A 16,685-nucleotide genomic window follows, 5' to 3' on the forward strand; every position below is an offset into this window, starting at 1 on the left:
AGGGAGCAGAGAATGGATTCCACTTGTCCAAAGACAGTCACACCTAGCTCAGTTTTAGGTTCCTACAGTCCCAGATATTCCACAGGACCTCACAGCTTCTCACTAGACATACCTTTAAAAGCAAAAATTACCACAGCGCTGAAGTTCTTGCCCCACAGCTCTGTGATATGCCAAGAAAGGCACACTTGCTTTCCCAACAGAAAGGCTTTGCTCTGCATAGCAACCCAGCGAGAAGCCAAGAGTCCCATGGGCATTTGCATATATCCATCCACAGCTTTTATCAGCAAGGGAAAAGGCAGAGTTCAACCTCACAGAGTGTTAGGTGAAGCCTCAGATCTGTCTGAAAATGCTGTGTCAAAGAACCTAGAGGAACAATGACGGAAATGGGGCTGCCTTGGCCAACTCATTTATTACTGCAAAAATATTTTCAAGACAAGAAGTAAACTAACCTGATGTTACGATCCTGGCATCCAATAGCTGCATATTTCCAGCTGGGGTCCACATCCATGTCATACAGAGTGGTCTTCCTAACAATGTGATGTGTTCGGGTAAACTGAACCCCTTCTCCTGTCTAAGCATGTGGGTAAAGACTGTGTCAAAATCAAGTAGTTAACCCACTATTAAAAACTTCTAAATACAGATGAGTCTTCTCACATAGCCAGCACAAACCATCCCTTCCCACTAATCAGATCTGCTGGGAGCAGCTGTGACTGGAGGCACAATGAACTCCCCTTCAGCCCATATTCTTTCACCACTCCTCACAATAGCCCTGGCAGCAAAAGAAAAGCAGATATCCTAACGGTTCTCTACTTTGCATCTTGCTGAGAGAGGTCAGGCTGGGAGCAGCTGCATGCTTCACAGAACTACTTCTCCAAATCTAATCTCTTGCACTGAGTCAGTGGGAGACACTGAGGCTGAAATAGCAACCAGCTCATACAGAAACTCTAATCTCACTCTTTAAAGTAGTTCCTTTGTGGAGAGATTATTAAAAAACCTGCACAAAAAGCTGTAATAAGGTTACCTTCTGCGCAGTGCGGAAATAGATGCTCTTGTCTGCCCCACAGCTTATCATTCGCACTTTCCCATCATTGGCTGGAACAAAAAGGCAGGAGCCCATCAAAAGATAAACACACAGATACAAGGTGGAGAAAATGTTTCAATTTATACGCTGCTCATTTAGTCCAGTCCTGATTAGCTAAAACTGACTCCTACCTAAGCAGCAGGATGCTGCAGCAAAACAGAAGCCCCTTTTCAGGGACAGCATTTGTTAATGCTCAGAGTGCATAAGGCCTTAATACAGAGGCTTTACACAACAGATTAGGATGTAATTCTGTCTTCTCCCTCAACAGTATGCTCACATGCTTATTCTCTATGTGCCACAGTACTTTGGCAATATGACAAGTTCACACTCAGTATGAGCTGAAAACAGGCAATAGGCACTTTTCAGTCCTCAAAGTCAGTCACATGTTTCTTGCTGCCCTTTCTTACTGCAGGGTCAGGCTTCCCTTCTTCTCTTAGCACTCTTTTGTAACCAATCTGCTCCTTCAGCAAAACAACACCTGATAAAATTCCATATAATGAAAATGGATCCAATATCACACAAGTCCACTTGAACTGCACCCACTTAGAGCGTGACTGCATTTAGCTCACAGACTAGCACAAAGGCCTTCGATGCCAAGCCTTGAGTGCAGTTCCCTCATCTCCTAGGAGTTTAGCTGGCTGCATTCAAGGCCAGCTCACTAGTAAGACAGACCTGTCAGAGAAACTTTTGCCGGCCTTGGAGCTCCTTGAGGAAAACCTTGAAAAAGCCTCACAGCAGCTTCAGGGAGCCTCTGCTATGAAGCTTCAGCAAGGTCCCTTCACTTAGGAGCTACTTTCAAGCTGAGGTTCTCATCCCTGAACCCCAACTGAGCTACACTGCAGCAGCAGCAGCATTGCAGCCACACCTGTGCCTGGTCACATACCCTACTGATCTGAATCCTGACCCTAACCCATGGACTCAGCTTCCTGATTTGAACTTGAACCTGCCTTGCTGCTATGGGCTTGCCCGGCAGGCACCGAAATGTGGCTGACCCTGCTCAGTGTCTCCAGACTGATCCTGACCATGAATTGCTGACCTGTCTTACCACTATGGATTTGTCTGGTGATCTGGACTACTGTCTGGATCTAGTTACTGTCACTGGACTTCATCTGTTCCACCTTGTTCAGGTACTGTGGGACTTTCCCGTTGTCAGTTAGGCCACTACCTTTGCCTGCCTTCCTGCCACCCTTGGCTACTGGCTTCCCCTGGCAGAGCAGCCAACTCTTTTTGTTCCCCAACAATAACACAATACACCACACTGATGTCTGACCATCAGCAGTAACTGAGTGCTAGGGATGCAATGTGCTCCATTACCATAAATGCAAAGTCTTATGCTGGTTTGCAATGACAAATTTACTTGTGACTAGTTAAGCCCAAAATGGTTTTTGTGGGTTTGGGGATTTTTTTGGAGGATGACTGTTCCACAGTTCTCCTCACAAAGAATAGCGTGTAGCCACATGACTTCAGTTAAAGGGTGTAAATCATTACAGAAAACAGCTTTCCAAAGAAATGCTGAGGACTTCAATCACGGGTTTTTTGAGTGGGGAGGAAGAAGAGGAGAAAAAAACCAAAAGGGAAAAGAAGGCAAGTATCATCATACATCAAGTTCTGTTAGGACTGCAGCTACAGAAGATGACAAAAAGCAGCTGCAGATTCAGCCTGGCCTAACCCAGTGTTTAAGTAGTTAAAATTACTTTACAGCTACAATGGGACAACAGCAGTGCTCAAATCTAGCTTTGGAGGGAGGCTGCGATTCTCTACCTGCAAACTTCACAGCAGTGATGGAAGAAGAATGTTCATCCAGAGTCTGCTGCAGGCTGTAGTCCTTTCCAGCATCCAAGACATGAATCAATCTATCCCGACTGGCAGAGGCTAAGAGCTTTAAGCCTGTCAGAAAGTTAAGAGTGCAAGACCATTACTATAAAGTCATTTGCTCTTCCAGTCACTATTTTAAAACAACTTCTCAAGTCATCTTAGGGACAAAACATACTGTAGCTAACTGCATGGATGGACACAAAGGAACGCCCCTGGATTTCACACTATAAAAACAGATAGAACAAGTTGCAATCTCAACCTACCATATTGCAAGGAAAAGTATGAGAAAGAAACCTTTTTTGAAGTCTAGCTCAACTGGCCCAACGCTACAAGTCTGCTCTGAAATCCAGAAGTAGCTCACCACTGAAAGTTCTGATGTATCATGGCTGGACATTCTGACTTGTTCAACACTACATTCATATGCAAAAGGGAAGAAGCTCAACTGCATTTACCTGTGTCAGGTTTGGAGTACTCCAGACATAGGATCTCAGAGTCATGGGCTTCCACCTTCAGCATTTCCCTCAGGGACTGCAACTCATATATCCTAAGACACAACATGGCTGATTTCAGTATGTTTAATAAAATTAGCAAGACCTGGTCCTGATTGTCATGCCTGCGCAGCCCACAGTCTGCACAAGAAGCTCTATGGGATTACCTGAGAGTGCCTATTCTGTCCCCTGAGGCCAGGTGCTCCCCACTGGGACTCACACAGACAGTGCGTATCCCCACCTTCGTATCCATCACTTGTGCATCAGCTTTGTCTGCACTTCCTGCTGAGTTGTAATCAGTGTCCAGAAGTACCTGAGTGTTGTCATCTACATAGATGATTTTCATCAAGTCCTGGGGATACAATACACCCGGAAATATTAACTGTTTACAAAATATTAAAGTGAAGCATCTGCCTTAGAAACTGGGCTCCCGGGCAACATATACACTTCATTGGCAGTAATGCTGTAATTGTTAGGATCTTTTAGCTAGGAGCAAGCACTCAGCCCCTTCATATTGTAGTATAAAAGTTTCACAGTTGTGTCTCACTATCACCCTTTGCAAAAGATTTCCCTTCAAGCTAGAAACTAACAGCATCTCTCACACAATAGACAAGCTCTGGAATTTGTGATTACAATGTAGCAGGGGACACAGCAGGAATCTGAAAGACTTCTAGGGATCATCCAAGTCAACCCATGCCTTTTGAGAACTGACAGAAAAAGCAGGAGCTTTTTCCACCATGAGGAGATTGCTGAGAACGGGCAGGTCAGGGCTGCTGTGCCCATGGATCTTCCAACACAACTGAGAACAGAAGCAAATACCCATATGTAATCACTGTTGTGTATGAGTATCCTCCCTCTTATATAGATGAAGTGAGTGTAAACTGTTTCTCATTCAATTCTCCCAAACCTCTGCCTCATTTAATGCACCTTTTCTAGACAAATCTTAAGAGTGGTTACACATTACAGAGATGGAGAAAAAGAGAACCAGCTCTCCTGAAGCACATGGTATGAGCCATTTTGGAAGAGACTAAGCTTGGCAAATCCTTGAGTGGTTTATGGAAAAAGCAATAGTCCCCAGGACCATTTCAGATAAACTGTCTTTCTAGCTCATACTCCCTTCATGTTTCTTCAGGTTCATAGATTTTACCAGATTTGTTCTCTCTTTACAGAGAAGCTTGTGTTGACTTAGAGATCCAAAGAACTTTAGGCCTTAACTTGGGAATACCTGTGCATGAGGAAAAGCAACCCCAAGGGCAAGGAGGTGATCAAAACCTAGGATCTTACATTGCTGAGGATGTTGCGGTGCAGGGCTGTGCCATGAATGTTGGAGCTCTCAGTGTTCCACAGACGAATGGTGTTGTCAGATGAGCAGGTGATGAAGGAACCAGGGGGGAGGCATGACTGATTGTTGTCCTTCACCTCTGGATACATCTAAGGGCAGGTAAAAATCAACGGCTGAATGAGACTGCCTGGCACCTGGCATCCTAGACACTGGTAGCAAGTTTCAAAACAAAATGAGATAAAAAGGCTGTGCTCTATGTTTTGTAAAGGCGAGAGCCAGCCAGTTCTCCTAATGAAAACCTGTTTGCAGACCAGAGCTTCGTATTCACTTCAAACAAATGCTCATTTCCCAGAACGTAGAACATCTCCTGAAGAAGCGTGCAACTAGACAGCATCCTTTGTTTCTAATAGTTCAAAGAGAGCACGTCAAAGAGCACGCAGCGACGACCATGCAACAAGAACCTTGCACTGCTGTTTGCAACTTTCAACTACTACTGTCAATTTATAATCCAGAAGGAAATGGCGAGATGCAATTAATAAATAATAACAAAAAGAGTCCTCAACCTCCTCCCACTTCCTTTCCACTTCCCTCTTTCCTGACCACTGTTGGACATATTTCAACATATTAGCAATTACATTATTTCCTACACCTCCTTTCCTTCCCTCTGTCCCTCTGAGGGAAAGCCAACTAGACAGACTGGAAGATGACAGCCACTTGAGAGGCTAATTCTGGATGTCCTGGTAAATAGGTTAAGAAGAATCAGAGTTGAGATCTTATCACTTGTTTCATTCCTTTGACTTTGGAGCACTTGCTCACCACAGACCTCAAATAATTTTATTTGAGGTCAGCAGTAAACTCTTGTACGTTTTGTGAAAGGAGCCTCTGCATTCAGCTTTGTCCAGTTCTGCTCCTTCGCCCATCTCTCACCTTTCAATGGTGAGATTTTTTTCCAGCAACACACTGCATTTAATGCATTTGGTCAGCCATTGCAGTGCAGCCAAAGAACTGTTCCCAGCTCCAACTCAAGCCCTGTAGCAACCACACTAACCACAGGAGGAAATCTGAGTCAATTCTTCCTCTCTGCAGTAAGTGCCTGCATTCAAATTTGGCAGCTCTTCAGATGACTTCCTCAGCTGCAACTTGCAATCCAAAACTTGTGTCTGCAGACAACATACCTCAATATTCCACACGCAGGAAGAGTGGTACAAAGCGGAGTACACCTTGCCCACTTTCTTCGGGTCTTTAACATCCCACACATACAGGCTGTGGTCATTGTATACACAGGAAAGCCACTGGTTGGTGGGGTCAAAAGTCAAGGCAATCGTGTCTGGATACTTCGCATCAGCCATACCAGAGAAAAGACGACTGCACAAAGAGAGAACAACAGCCTGGTTAACTTGCGCTCTCTTGGTGTCAGAGCAAGGATATGAAGCATGAGAGCTCAGATTCTCCCCCAGGGCACTGGCAAGGTGAACAATACACTGTGGCGTATATAGGCAGACAGAGTAGCTGGGTGGGAAGACCTGTCTCTTGAACAACCAGAGTCCCAAAAGAATCCTGAAAGTCCCATGGCAAAAGTCATTCTCCTTGCCATCCAACTCAGAGTCCCACCACAGACAGGCGACCAACTTTCCCTGAAGAAGGCCCAAACAGGACACTTGATCATCACTGTGGATCATCATCATTTACCCTTACATATCTAGGTGGTAAAATCCAAGTCAAATAATCTCAAAACAAAGGGGAGGGGGAGGATCATCTTTTGGTGGGTACTATATTTTGTTTACTGATTGCAGGAACTGCTCTTTTGTGGGACCAAGCAGAAGAGTAAGTACTGCGCTCAACAGACAGGAGCACACCAGCACAAGGGACAAAGGAAGGATTCATTTCAGCGGCCGCTTGTCTGACATGCTTCCCTTCCACCCCTGCCCCACACACAGGCCAGCTTGCTGCTGCTCGCAGCAGCTCATGAGATGGGCACAGTCCTTTCGAGATAGGCAAGCTCTCTGATGCAAACTTAAAACCAGAGGAATTCTGCAGAACAAGAAAACGCCTCTTTCCCCAGGTTAGACCAAGATCACGCCTTGTGAACCCTGTATCTCCTCTAGAGGGGTCCTGCTGCCATGCATGTAAAGAAGGAGCTTCTCCCTTGACCTGAGGTGAACACAGCCATCCCACAATGATGTTAATGATATTGAATAAGGTAATCATAGCCAGAGTGCCAGGGTGTTGAGAGCAGGTAATTTAAAAGGACTGATGGAGATGCTGGGATGACGGCCAAAGTGCATGTAGCACACCAGACAGTTGGAGCCCTGCTTCTGCAAGTGCACAGCTTTGAGCGCTAGAAGAGCACAGCCCAGATCCTATAGAAAAATCAAGTCATTGATACAGTTGTGGGCAGTTCATTGTGGGCAACTGGCATCCCACAGACAGACTCTGGCATGCATGGGAATATAAGGAGTCCTGTGTTTTCAAGCTTCTTTGGAAGTCATTTAAAAAAAAAAAAATACTGTAAAGATCGTAATCAGCACTACAAATGCATGTTTAAGAATCACATTAATATTTCTGCTCAACTGATGCATGACAGCAGCAGAGAGTATTTTTAAAGGGTCCATGTATACAGTTGCTTGACTTTAGCACTACCAGAAACTGGTAACATTTTAAACTGAGAGAGTTCCTTCTTCAGCTCCCTTACTGGAATATCATTATCTCCCACTGACCTTCTGGAGGGGGGACTAAACAGCGCACTGTTTAAACCTTTACCTCAAGTTCCCAAGAAAAGTTTAGAGAAAACCTGTTGACACATGAAAAAAGAAAAACAAAACAAAAACCACAAAACCCATAAACCCAAAAAAAGAGTATGTATCTGTAGACATGGGAACTCCAGATATCCAGTGGAATGATGGCTGGTAGATTCATACACCTTTGGATTTCTTTCCCCACTAGTGACAGAAGTGAAAGAGGGCAACAGAAGAAGATTGGGAAAGCCTCCAACCAGGACTGGCAAACAGCAACACATGAAGCGTTTTCTCTAGCATAAGCCTCCGCAAGCTGGCAGACAGAACTGTATGGAAATCACATTACCCACCTCAGAAGGTGAGAAACAGAGAGCCAAGGCAGAAGATACTGGAGCAAGGAAAACAAGACAACAGAACGCACAAGATTGAGGGAGGAGAAAGACTACAGACAATAGTAGATTTGGGTCTATAAAAGATCACAAGGGAGCCTTTGAAAAAATGACCCATCAGAGCCTGGGCATCCCTCAGCAACATCATTGTATTGCTACAGAGGAAAGTCTTCAGCCCTTACGCGTGATAAGCAAAGGATGTGCCATGGTACAGGAACAACTGGAGTGTGCCACAGCATCCTGTGCCCACTGCCTGCTTGCTCATAGCAACCAATTTCAATAGGCCACCAGACCCGAACAATCCCAGGGAGATGAGGAGCAAGATACGCTGTGTAGTCCAGCGACCAGCTTTGGGCTGTAGCCCAGCCACACAAGGCAAGGCTGCAACAACTCAGGGAGATCTGCAACAGGCTGCCAACTTTAATCCATAAAAAGAGCACAGTCCAGATGGCAAAGGTCTGGGGAACAGTTCTAACCCCCCACAAGCCTCCCTTGCTCCCTTCCACCCTCTCCATGGTACCTGGCCTCAGTCACACTCGCGATGTCTGTTCCCAGGAAGTGCGGCTTCGGCAGCGTGGTGACAAAGTGAAGGTTCAGAGGGTTAAAAATCCGCACAGTGCCGTCAGCGCAGCCACAGAAGATGTAGTCATGATTCACAGAGATGCAGTTTGCCACAGTGGTCTGAGGAGAACACAGCACACAAGAAGGTGAATAAGCAATGGGCTCTCACTTCAAAGGTCACCCAACACATGACAGGGAGAATAGCAAATTGACAGACAAAGGAATCATGGTCAGAAGAGCTGAAGTGAAGTCGAGCCCTGGGAGTAAGGAAAAGCCTAAAAATCCATTTTTCCTTTCTGAAGAGTTTCCCGGCCAAGGTCCATTGCAGATTCCAAGTGGTTAAGGAAAGAGCCCAGTTCCTCTGTCACCCACTGTGGTGGGAGGTCAGCAGAGCTACACATTTGCTCCAGCTGAGTCTTACTCTGAACATGGTTTTTGCTCCTCTGTGACATTCAGCACCACTGGCAGGCAAGCAGCATCTCACCCTGTACTAGCATGCCAATACATTACCTGTCACAAGGCGATAAGAAAAGAAAAAAAATGGATTTTCTTCCCCTCCCATTGGGATCCGTACAAATGGCAGAAAATGGTACAAAATGGAGTGTGGTGATAAGGGGATGGGTTCAATGCAAAATTTGTTTTCCAACTTACTGTGAAGCTGTCTGTATTCTGAGCGAGAGTGAAAGGCAGATTTTAGAGAGGAAAGGAAAGAAAAGAAGAGGCATTTCACTTGAGTGAAAGTGTGGAAAGATTTTTCCCTTCATTTTAATACACTAGATCCTTTCAGGTGGGATCTTACATTCAATTGAAAGGAAAATAAGCTTAATCAAATTCTTAACTATGGGCCAACCTGGTGTTTAGAATAGCCAAACCAAATAGTACATTGGGAACCTGCATTTGAGATGCACAAGCCAAGTAAGACAACACAGAGTGGGTAGAAATCAGAATCCTTCTAAAACTCATACTTGTCCAGGCCAAGCCAGGAGGGACAACACAGGGGTTGCCAAAGCTACATAAGGACACTGCTTTGCCAGAAGAGCAATAGCTGTAATGCTGAGGCTTAAGAATGAGCCTCAGTGATTAATAAAATCCCTTTGCCAAGACGCAATGCTATTTTTGCCTGGCCTTCTATACTAAGTCACAAAGTGGCAGAGGCCCAATGACTTTCACTGCTGGTGGTCAGCTTGCACTCCAAGTGCCCCTATTGTTTGTTGTCCCTGCTCTGCTTCAGCAGACACAAATATTGCAGGACAGGAGGATGTAAAACTCACCCTCAGCTCCACCCACTTGTCTAGCAGCCTTTTTTCATTGAATTCACAGAGCAGGCCTGAGGATGTGATACAAAAGGTGCTGTCAGCTTTTTTGCCCCTTCCACAAGCCACGTCTGCAAAGAAGTTGTTCCTCAGTTCTCCAAGCAATCCTGAGCGACCTAGCAAGGGGACTGTGGCATTGACCTACCAATAAAAAACAGTTTGTTAGAAATAGAGCGCGGCACTCCAGGCAGGCAGACATTTTTTAGAGCCTTGAGCGCTGAAGTGCCTCAGAGAAGGAGAGCTGCAAACAGCCTACAAGGAGAGGTAGTGACACGTTTTACTTGCTGCAGACCCACTGGTTACGCAGTGTATTGGAACCATCAGTATTAGCATATCAGTGGAACAGAACACTATTAGTGCCACCAAAACTGCGCATCCAAACACATGACCCAGAGACAGCAGATCAATTACTGGAAGAACAACCCTTCCATGATCAATCTGTGATTTATACCAAATGCCAAAGCAGGGTCCAAGCATGAATTAGGAACATGTGTTCATGAGTACCAGAAAAATTATCATATGTTGATTCTGTCCCCCAGAGAGGAATAGAACAGCTAAAAGTTTAAACACTTCAGTTGACGCTTCAAAATAACACTCACAATCGTTTGAGATGCTCATACCAACATCACACAGCTCTCCCCACCTCTGTGCTCCAAGGAGTTCAATGACTGCAGCTCATTTCTAGTTTTTTTGTCCTTCGGTACATGTGACTACCGAAAAACAAGCATGCTGCTATACAACTTCAGGAACCGTGCCCTACCTCAGTACAGGGTAAGACAAGCTTTTGGTGCCTTTTAGTGCTACCAGCCCATGGGGAGACTGAGACTTGAAAGCCAGGGGTGGAGGGCTATCCTTGAATCCCAGCAAAATAGAAGAGTTCCCACTTTCCACAGCTCACTGGGACAAAATCTACCCTGCTGTAAGATGGAAATGCCTGCTCACAGCTTGGCCTTGATGCACCTTCTCTCACCTTGGAGGTTTTGCTGTCATCCAAGTACCAGAACTTGATGTGTCGATTTCCAGCAGTGACAAAGTAACTGCAGTCCTCTGAGAATGACACGGCCGTCACTTTACTTGAGACTTTGTTGGCTGCCACTACGATGTTTTTCTGGAAACATAATTGTTTAGATAGCTTAATTTCTTTGCTCAGAAGCAAATGAAACTCATTTTAATTACAGGCACATATCCAGTACAAGTGCTGCAGCAGGGAAAAGAACCTGCATTAGCTGGGAGCATTGATTTGGCAGATAGTGCAATTCACGTCTCCATTCAATTCCACTTCCACATTGACTGGGATCAAGAACAAATCAGCAGGCATTAGTGCCTGCAGGAACTTGCTGTCTGAGCCATGACAAACATGTTGGTTTCACAATCACCAGGAGCTCAGAGCAAACCCATTTCCCTTTCTAAACAGCAAAAGCATATGTATGCCAGCACAAGGAGGAGCTCTCCCAGCCTCCAGCCAGCAATGAGGGCAAGGCACTCAAGCTGGGGAACAGGTATTTTCTGCAGGGAAAACAGTACTGGTTCCTCTATAAATTCTCTCTTCTCTTTAAAGACATGACGTTTTATCGAAAGATCCAAAACACAAAAAGTCCATACCTGTATTGGAAGGGACAAAGCAAGCAAAATCTGCTACACCTCAAATGTGCACCTCAAAACATCAAAGAGTTTGGGAAAGGAGGAAGAACACAGCAGGGACAGAAGACAGGAACAGACACTGCCCAAGCAGAACGGTCAGATGGCAGGAGCTCCCTGTCCACAATACCAGGGCTCAGTTTTCCTCCCCCTGCCTCTTCCCAGGGATTGGTAGCAGTGAGAATAAAAAAAGTTCCCCCCCGCCTGTGGTGGGTTTTCAACCATGCAGCACATAGTTGACAACAGTGCACCACTTTTTATTCTCACTCTGTTTCCTTTACCCTTCCTTTTAGGGACTCGGTTGCTCCCAGTCTTCCCAACACAATGCCCTCAGCACACAAACCATGTCACTCTAAGGGGCCCATTGGACTGCAGGCTGATAGAACTGAAGAAACCAGCAAGAGGAGCCTATGCTGCTGCACCATCACTATGGAGGACCCCCAAACCCAGACTGGGGGAAAAGCAAGGGGGACAGCCAATAACATAACTTCTTTCAAGAGAGCACAGAGAAAGGCTTATAACACTTGCAGACCTCAACATCTGGATCATTGCTGTGGCCTTTCTTTAGGGAAGCAAAGGGACCCTACATTCAACAGGGGTTTTCTTTTCCGTCACAGTCAAATGACTAAGTCTCCCAGCCAGGAAAAACAGGGAAATCAAAGCAGCAGCACAGTGGATAGAAGAAGGGTTGTGGTTAAAAATGCAGGAAAGTGCTTCAGGAGATCTGTTTGCACATCTTGGTCTCTTACTCTTCTTTGACTTTGGTCAGGTAAAGTCTGCCTAGTTTTGGTACCCAGCCTGCAAAATAAAGGCTAGCTGGACCTCGCAATAGTCACAGTCTGGAGTGTATGCTTAAAGTGCGTGTTCTTCAGCGCAGAAGAGTGAGACAGTCCTTACCTCACAAGCTCTCATGCACAGAACTATAAATAGGATCACAGTGAATAGAAAAACCTGCATAAGCAAGGGAAAACAAAGCCACTTGTACTGTCCCACACATGCCATGCATTATGACCATCTTCAAGTCACTACTTTCATTTGTATAACTAGAAAGAACCAAAAGGCTGAGCACTTGATTTTCAACACTGACTGACACACTTAACATTTTATCACTACACAGTTCAGCTAAAAAAAAAAAAATAGCAAGGTCAAACTTCAGCTCACGCAGGAGAGAACGAACAGTGAGATCTTAAACTATAGCTCAGGAAATGTGATGAAGAGTAACATACTAAATGAGCACAGACTTACAAGCTGCAAGAGAAGAGAAGGCTCCGGGGAGACCTTATAGCAGCTTTCCAGTACTTAAAGAGGGCCTACAGGAAAGATGGGGAGGGACTCTTTATCAGGGAGTGTAGTGATAGGACGAGGGGTAATGGTTTTGGAACTGAAAGAGAGTAGATCTAGATTAGATATTAGGAAGAAATTCTTTACTGTGAGGTTGGCGAGACACTGGAAGAAGTTGCCCAGAGAAGTTGTAGATGCCCCATCCCTGGCAGTGTTCAAGGCCAGGTTGGATGGGGCTTTGAGCAACCTGCTCTAGTGGAAGGTGTCCCTGCCCATAGCAAAGGGTTGGAACTAGATGCTCTTTAAGGTCCCTTCCAACCCAAACCATTCTATGATCATGTGAGATTTAACAGATGCATTGAAATTTTTTTTAAATCGCATCTCTTTTAGAGAGGGTTACTGCACCTGAAGAGGTAGCAGGAGCTGAGTAAGTGCTTAGCACTTATTAATACAGAAGAGTCCAAGCCTACTGACAATAAATGTTTCTTTTCTTATCAACAAACAGCACACACTTAAATGTTTTCTAGAGGATAAGGCATGGGCTTTGTTTCCCCAGAGAGCTGCCCCAACCCAGTGGCAGGCAGACCTCCACCAGCTTTCACCCACTGTGATTTCTCTATGTTCCCTTTCTCAGTTATCAAGGATGGGATCAGATATCACAAACTCTGACACAACAAAACCAAAACAAACCAAGAGCATCCACTACACCACAAAAGAAATCCCTGGCTGACGAGAGTTTCCTTCCTCAACCTCATAAATTAGTTTTTAATAAGCCTCTAAAAAAGCACAAGTCTTTGACAAGGTTTCAAAGTCCAGGCTTTTCTGGCTGGACAGCAAGATGTCACACGTCCCCAAGTATGAAGAATATCCCCTCACTGAAGTGACTTAGACCTTCCCTAAGGGACCACAGCTCACTCTCATGTCCAAACTTGTCTGTGTCTATGAATGTCAAAAACAAAACAACAACAGAATTAAAAAAAAGCAGAAAGCAAGATGGAATTGAAATAGTTTACAGTCAGACTGTCCACTCCTTTTAATTTAGGAACACCCTGTGGTCCACCCAACCTCCTAGAGAACTTACCTTCCATGACCACACGTTGACAATCATGTCGTGCTGGTACCCCACTGAAACAATGTACTTGGAGCTGGGGGAGAAGGCCACACAGGCCACACCATACTTGTGCTCCTGGAGCTCAGCCACCTGGGTTCGCTCAGCCACATCCCATACCCGAACCGCTGGCATGTGTCCGCTCTGGAGGGGACAAGAACAGACACAGAACAGGAAATGTAACCCCCAAGGTCAGTTCTGACAGATTTGAGTACGTAAACGTGTGGAGGCTTGGAAGATGATGTCTGGATGGTGCATTCACAATAGGGTTAGAGGTTCCTTCGATTCTTTAAAGCCCAGGTTGAGACTGACAACCTAAGGAGTATATGCATTTCAACAGGTGTATGAAAGAATTAATACAATCTCCTCTGCTTTAATCCTTTTCTTATGCTACTCACAAAACAGCCAGAGACTAGAACAATATTTTTGATGCACATCCGTGATCTTTGCAATGGGAACTCACAGCCAGCTCATGAAAAGGATTATAATGGATCTTATCTCTGGACTCAGTGAACCAAAAGGGCCTCACATCATCTGGACCTAACGCAACGTGGACATCTGACACCTCAAGCTAGGTCATGCCATACAAAACCATGACATGACTGTTGTGATAACTATCACACGCCATTTGAGGGAGGCCTCTGGGGCACTAGCAGCATCATTTCTGTCACAAAGGTAACAGACAGGTGCATGCTGCCTGAAAGAGTAAGGGCAGGGTAGGGTCAGAGAAAAAAGACACTGAGGGAACAGAGCCTCTGGTTTTACACTTGTTCTCCAGAGAAACAGAAAGTCATAGACTTCAGAAACACCATTTCAGCACCTTCTGCCAGACCATTCCATTCTTTTGTTTAATTGTTTGTTATTAAACCAAAATAAAAGAAGGCACACAAGATAAGCTGAAATGCTGGCCAAAAACATGCCTGATGGGCAAATCCTACTGAAGAGCCTGCTCGTGATTTCTCATTGAAGTCTGTCAAAACAGTAGCTTACAAGATAACATATCCATGGCAACATGGCAAAATGGTACCTTTTCTGATCAGTTTTAAGTAAGTCATTTGATTGCGTGGGAGAGGCAAGTCTGATCACAAGGAGAAGTCAAAGCTTTAAAACCTCAGAATTGTGCATGTTTTAATCGCCTGTCGTGGTTTAAGCCCAGCCAGCAACAAAGCACCACGAAGCCACTCACTCACTCCTTCCCCTCCCAGCCCCAGTGGGATGAGGAGGAGAAAACATAATGAAAAGCTTGTAGGTCAAGACAAGGACAGGGAGGGATCACTCACCACTTTTGGTCACGGGCAAAAGACAGACTCAACTTGGGGAAAAAAACAAAATCAATTTAATTCACTACCAACTAAATCACAACAGGATAATGAGAAGTAAAACCAAATCTTAAAACAACTTCCCCCCACCCCTCCCTCCTTCCCAGGCTCAACTCCACTCCCAATTTTCTCTACCTCCTCCCTGCCCCGAGTGGGGCAGGAGGACGGGAAATAGGGGTTGGGGTCAGTTCATCACACATTGTCTCTGCCGCTCCTTCCTCCTCAGGGGGAGGAAAAAGGTTTTTCTTCAGAGTGGGTCCTCCGATGCCTGGAAAGGCTCGAGTTCTGCGTGAAGCACTCCCTGCACTCGGGGCACTCATATGGTCTCTCTCCCTTATGGATCCTATGGCGGGTGATGAGGTTGGAGAAGTCATTGAAGGTCTTCCCACAATCTGGGCACTTGTAGGATCACTGTCCCATGTGATTTCTTCGGTGGCATCTCAGGCTGTTTCTCCAGCCGAAGGTCTTCCCACCCTCTGGGTATTTATGGGTCTTCTGTTTGGCATGGGCGACCGGCTTGCTCGTGGCTGTGTGGGTGTTCTTCACACCGCCCCCTTGTCTTGTCAGTATCTGCTCCTTCTTCCTCTCAACTTCTCCCCCAGCACCCGGGGTGGTTGTCTTGGCTTCAGCTGGGTGCTCTTGGTGCCATCGTGGAGGACTTGCTGATGCCTCCTGAGGTGAGACCTCTTCCAGAAGGTCTTCTCGCAGTGTGAGCAGGGGTACAGTCTCTCTCCCGTATGGATGCGTTGGTGGGTGATGAAGTCCAAGCGCCAGGAGAAGCGTTTCCCACACATGGTGCAGAGAAAGGGCTTCTCCCTGGTGTGTGTCCTCCAGTGGCACAGGAGGACCATGCTCTGCGTGAAGCTCTTCCCACAATCCAGGCGTTTGAAGGGGTTCCCTCCTGTGTAGATCCATCAGCAATGGGTCAGGCTGCTCCCCCAGGTGAAGATCTTCTTGTAGTCCACACACTTCTACACCTTCTGTGTTGAGCTACTCCTTGGTTGGGTTGCGTCTTCTTGAAGGTCTTCAGTATACATCCCTTTGAAAGAGCATTTTTGAGATCTTCTTGGTACTTGGCTACCTTGCTTATGATCTGGCTGATGATGAACATCGTGGTCTTTGCCCACCTTGGGGCTCCTCTCTGGGTCCTTCCAGCATCACCCTGTGCTCTTCCATGGGATGGGACTCCTTCTTCTCACTGTCTGTCCAATCACCTGTGGGATGTGGCGAGGGGTGATGCAGGGCGCTCAGTGGTCCCCATGGAGGCGGATCCTCATGTGACCCAGATACAGTGAATCCTTCCTTCTCTTCCTCCATCCCTCCTCTTCCTGCTGCTCCTCCATCTCTCCTCCTTCTCCATCCTCCAACCCCCCAGCCAGCTCCCCAGTTATATACTGAGCATGACATCCCATGGTATGGAATATCCCTGTGGCTAGATCGGGTCAGCTGTCCTGGGTGTGCCCCCTCCCACCTTCCTGTGAAAGTAACTCCACGCCAGCCAAACCCAGGACATTGTCTTGTTCAAAAGCTTTGCCAAGCAACTGCTTCTGGCCTGGAAAAACGCCATGGTCAGATTTTAATGCAGTTGGTACAGTTCTCCCTCCTGCAAGGCAGAGCTCAGGTCTCAAGGTGGCTGGCAAGATGTTACAATGAGCTGAATCAGCTGCTCTTCAAA

General features: G+C 46.0%; 1 protein-coding gene across 2 annotated transcripts in view; it reads right to left on the reverse strand.

Moving 5' to 3' along the window:
- Positions 1-16,685, reverse strand: part of MAPKBP1 (mitogen-activated protein kinase binding protein 1) — a 102,111-nt gene that overhangs the window by 27,877 nt on the left and 57,549 nt on the right. For both annotated transcript variants that reach the window (XM_010580058.1, XM_010580057.1), the window contains exons 5-15: positions 13,665-13,835; positions 10,635-10,772; positions 9,623-9,805; positions 8,311-8,471; positions 5,842-6,031; positions 4,669-4,815; positions 3,552-3,736; positions 3,349-3,440; positions 2,843-2,968; positions 1,022-1,092; positions 450-571 (exon numbers count right to left, since the gene is read on the reverse strand). In XM_010580058.1, the coding sequence (XP_010578360.1) occupies positions 450-571; positions 1,022-1,092; positions 2,843-2,968; positions 3,349-3,440; positions 3,552-3,736; positions 4,669-4,815; positions 5,842-6,031; positions 8,311-8,471; positions 9,623-9,805; positions 10,635-10,772; positions 13,665-13,835 (1,586 nt within the window). The remainder of the gene's footprint in view (positions 1-449; positions 572-1,021; positions 1,093-2,842; positions 2,969-3,348; positions 3,441-3,551; positions 3,737-4,668; positions 4,816-5,841; positions 6,032-8,310; positions 8,472-9,622; positions 9,806-10,634; positions 10,773-13,664; positions 13,836-16,685) is intronic.

This window comes from Haliaeetus leucocephalus, unplaced genomic scaffold (genome assembly GCF_000737465.1).
Source record: "Haliaeetus leucocephalus isolate CR32 unplaced genomic scaffold, Haliaeetus_leucocephalus-4.0 Scaffold696, whole genome shotgun sequence".
NCBI classification, from domain to species: Eukaryota; Metazoa; Chordata; class Aves; order Accipitriformes; family Accipitridae; genus Haliaeetus; species Haliaeetus leucocephalus.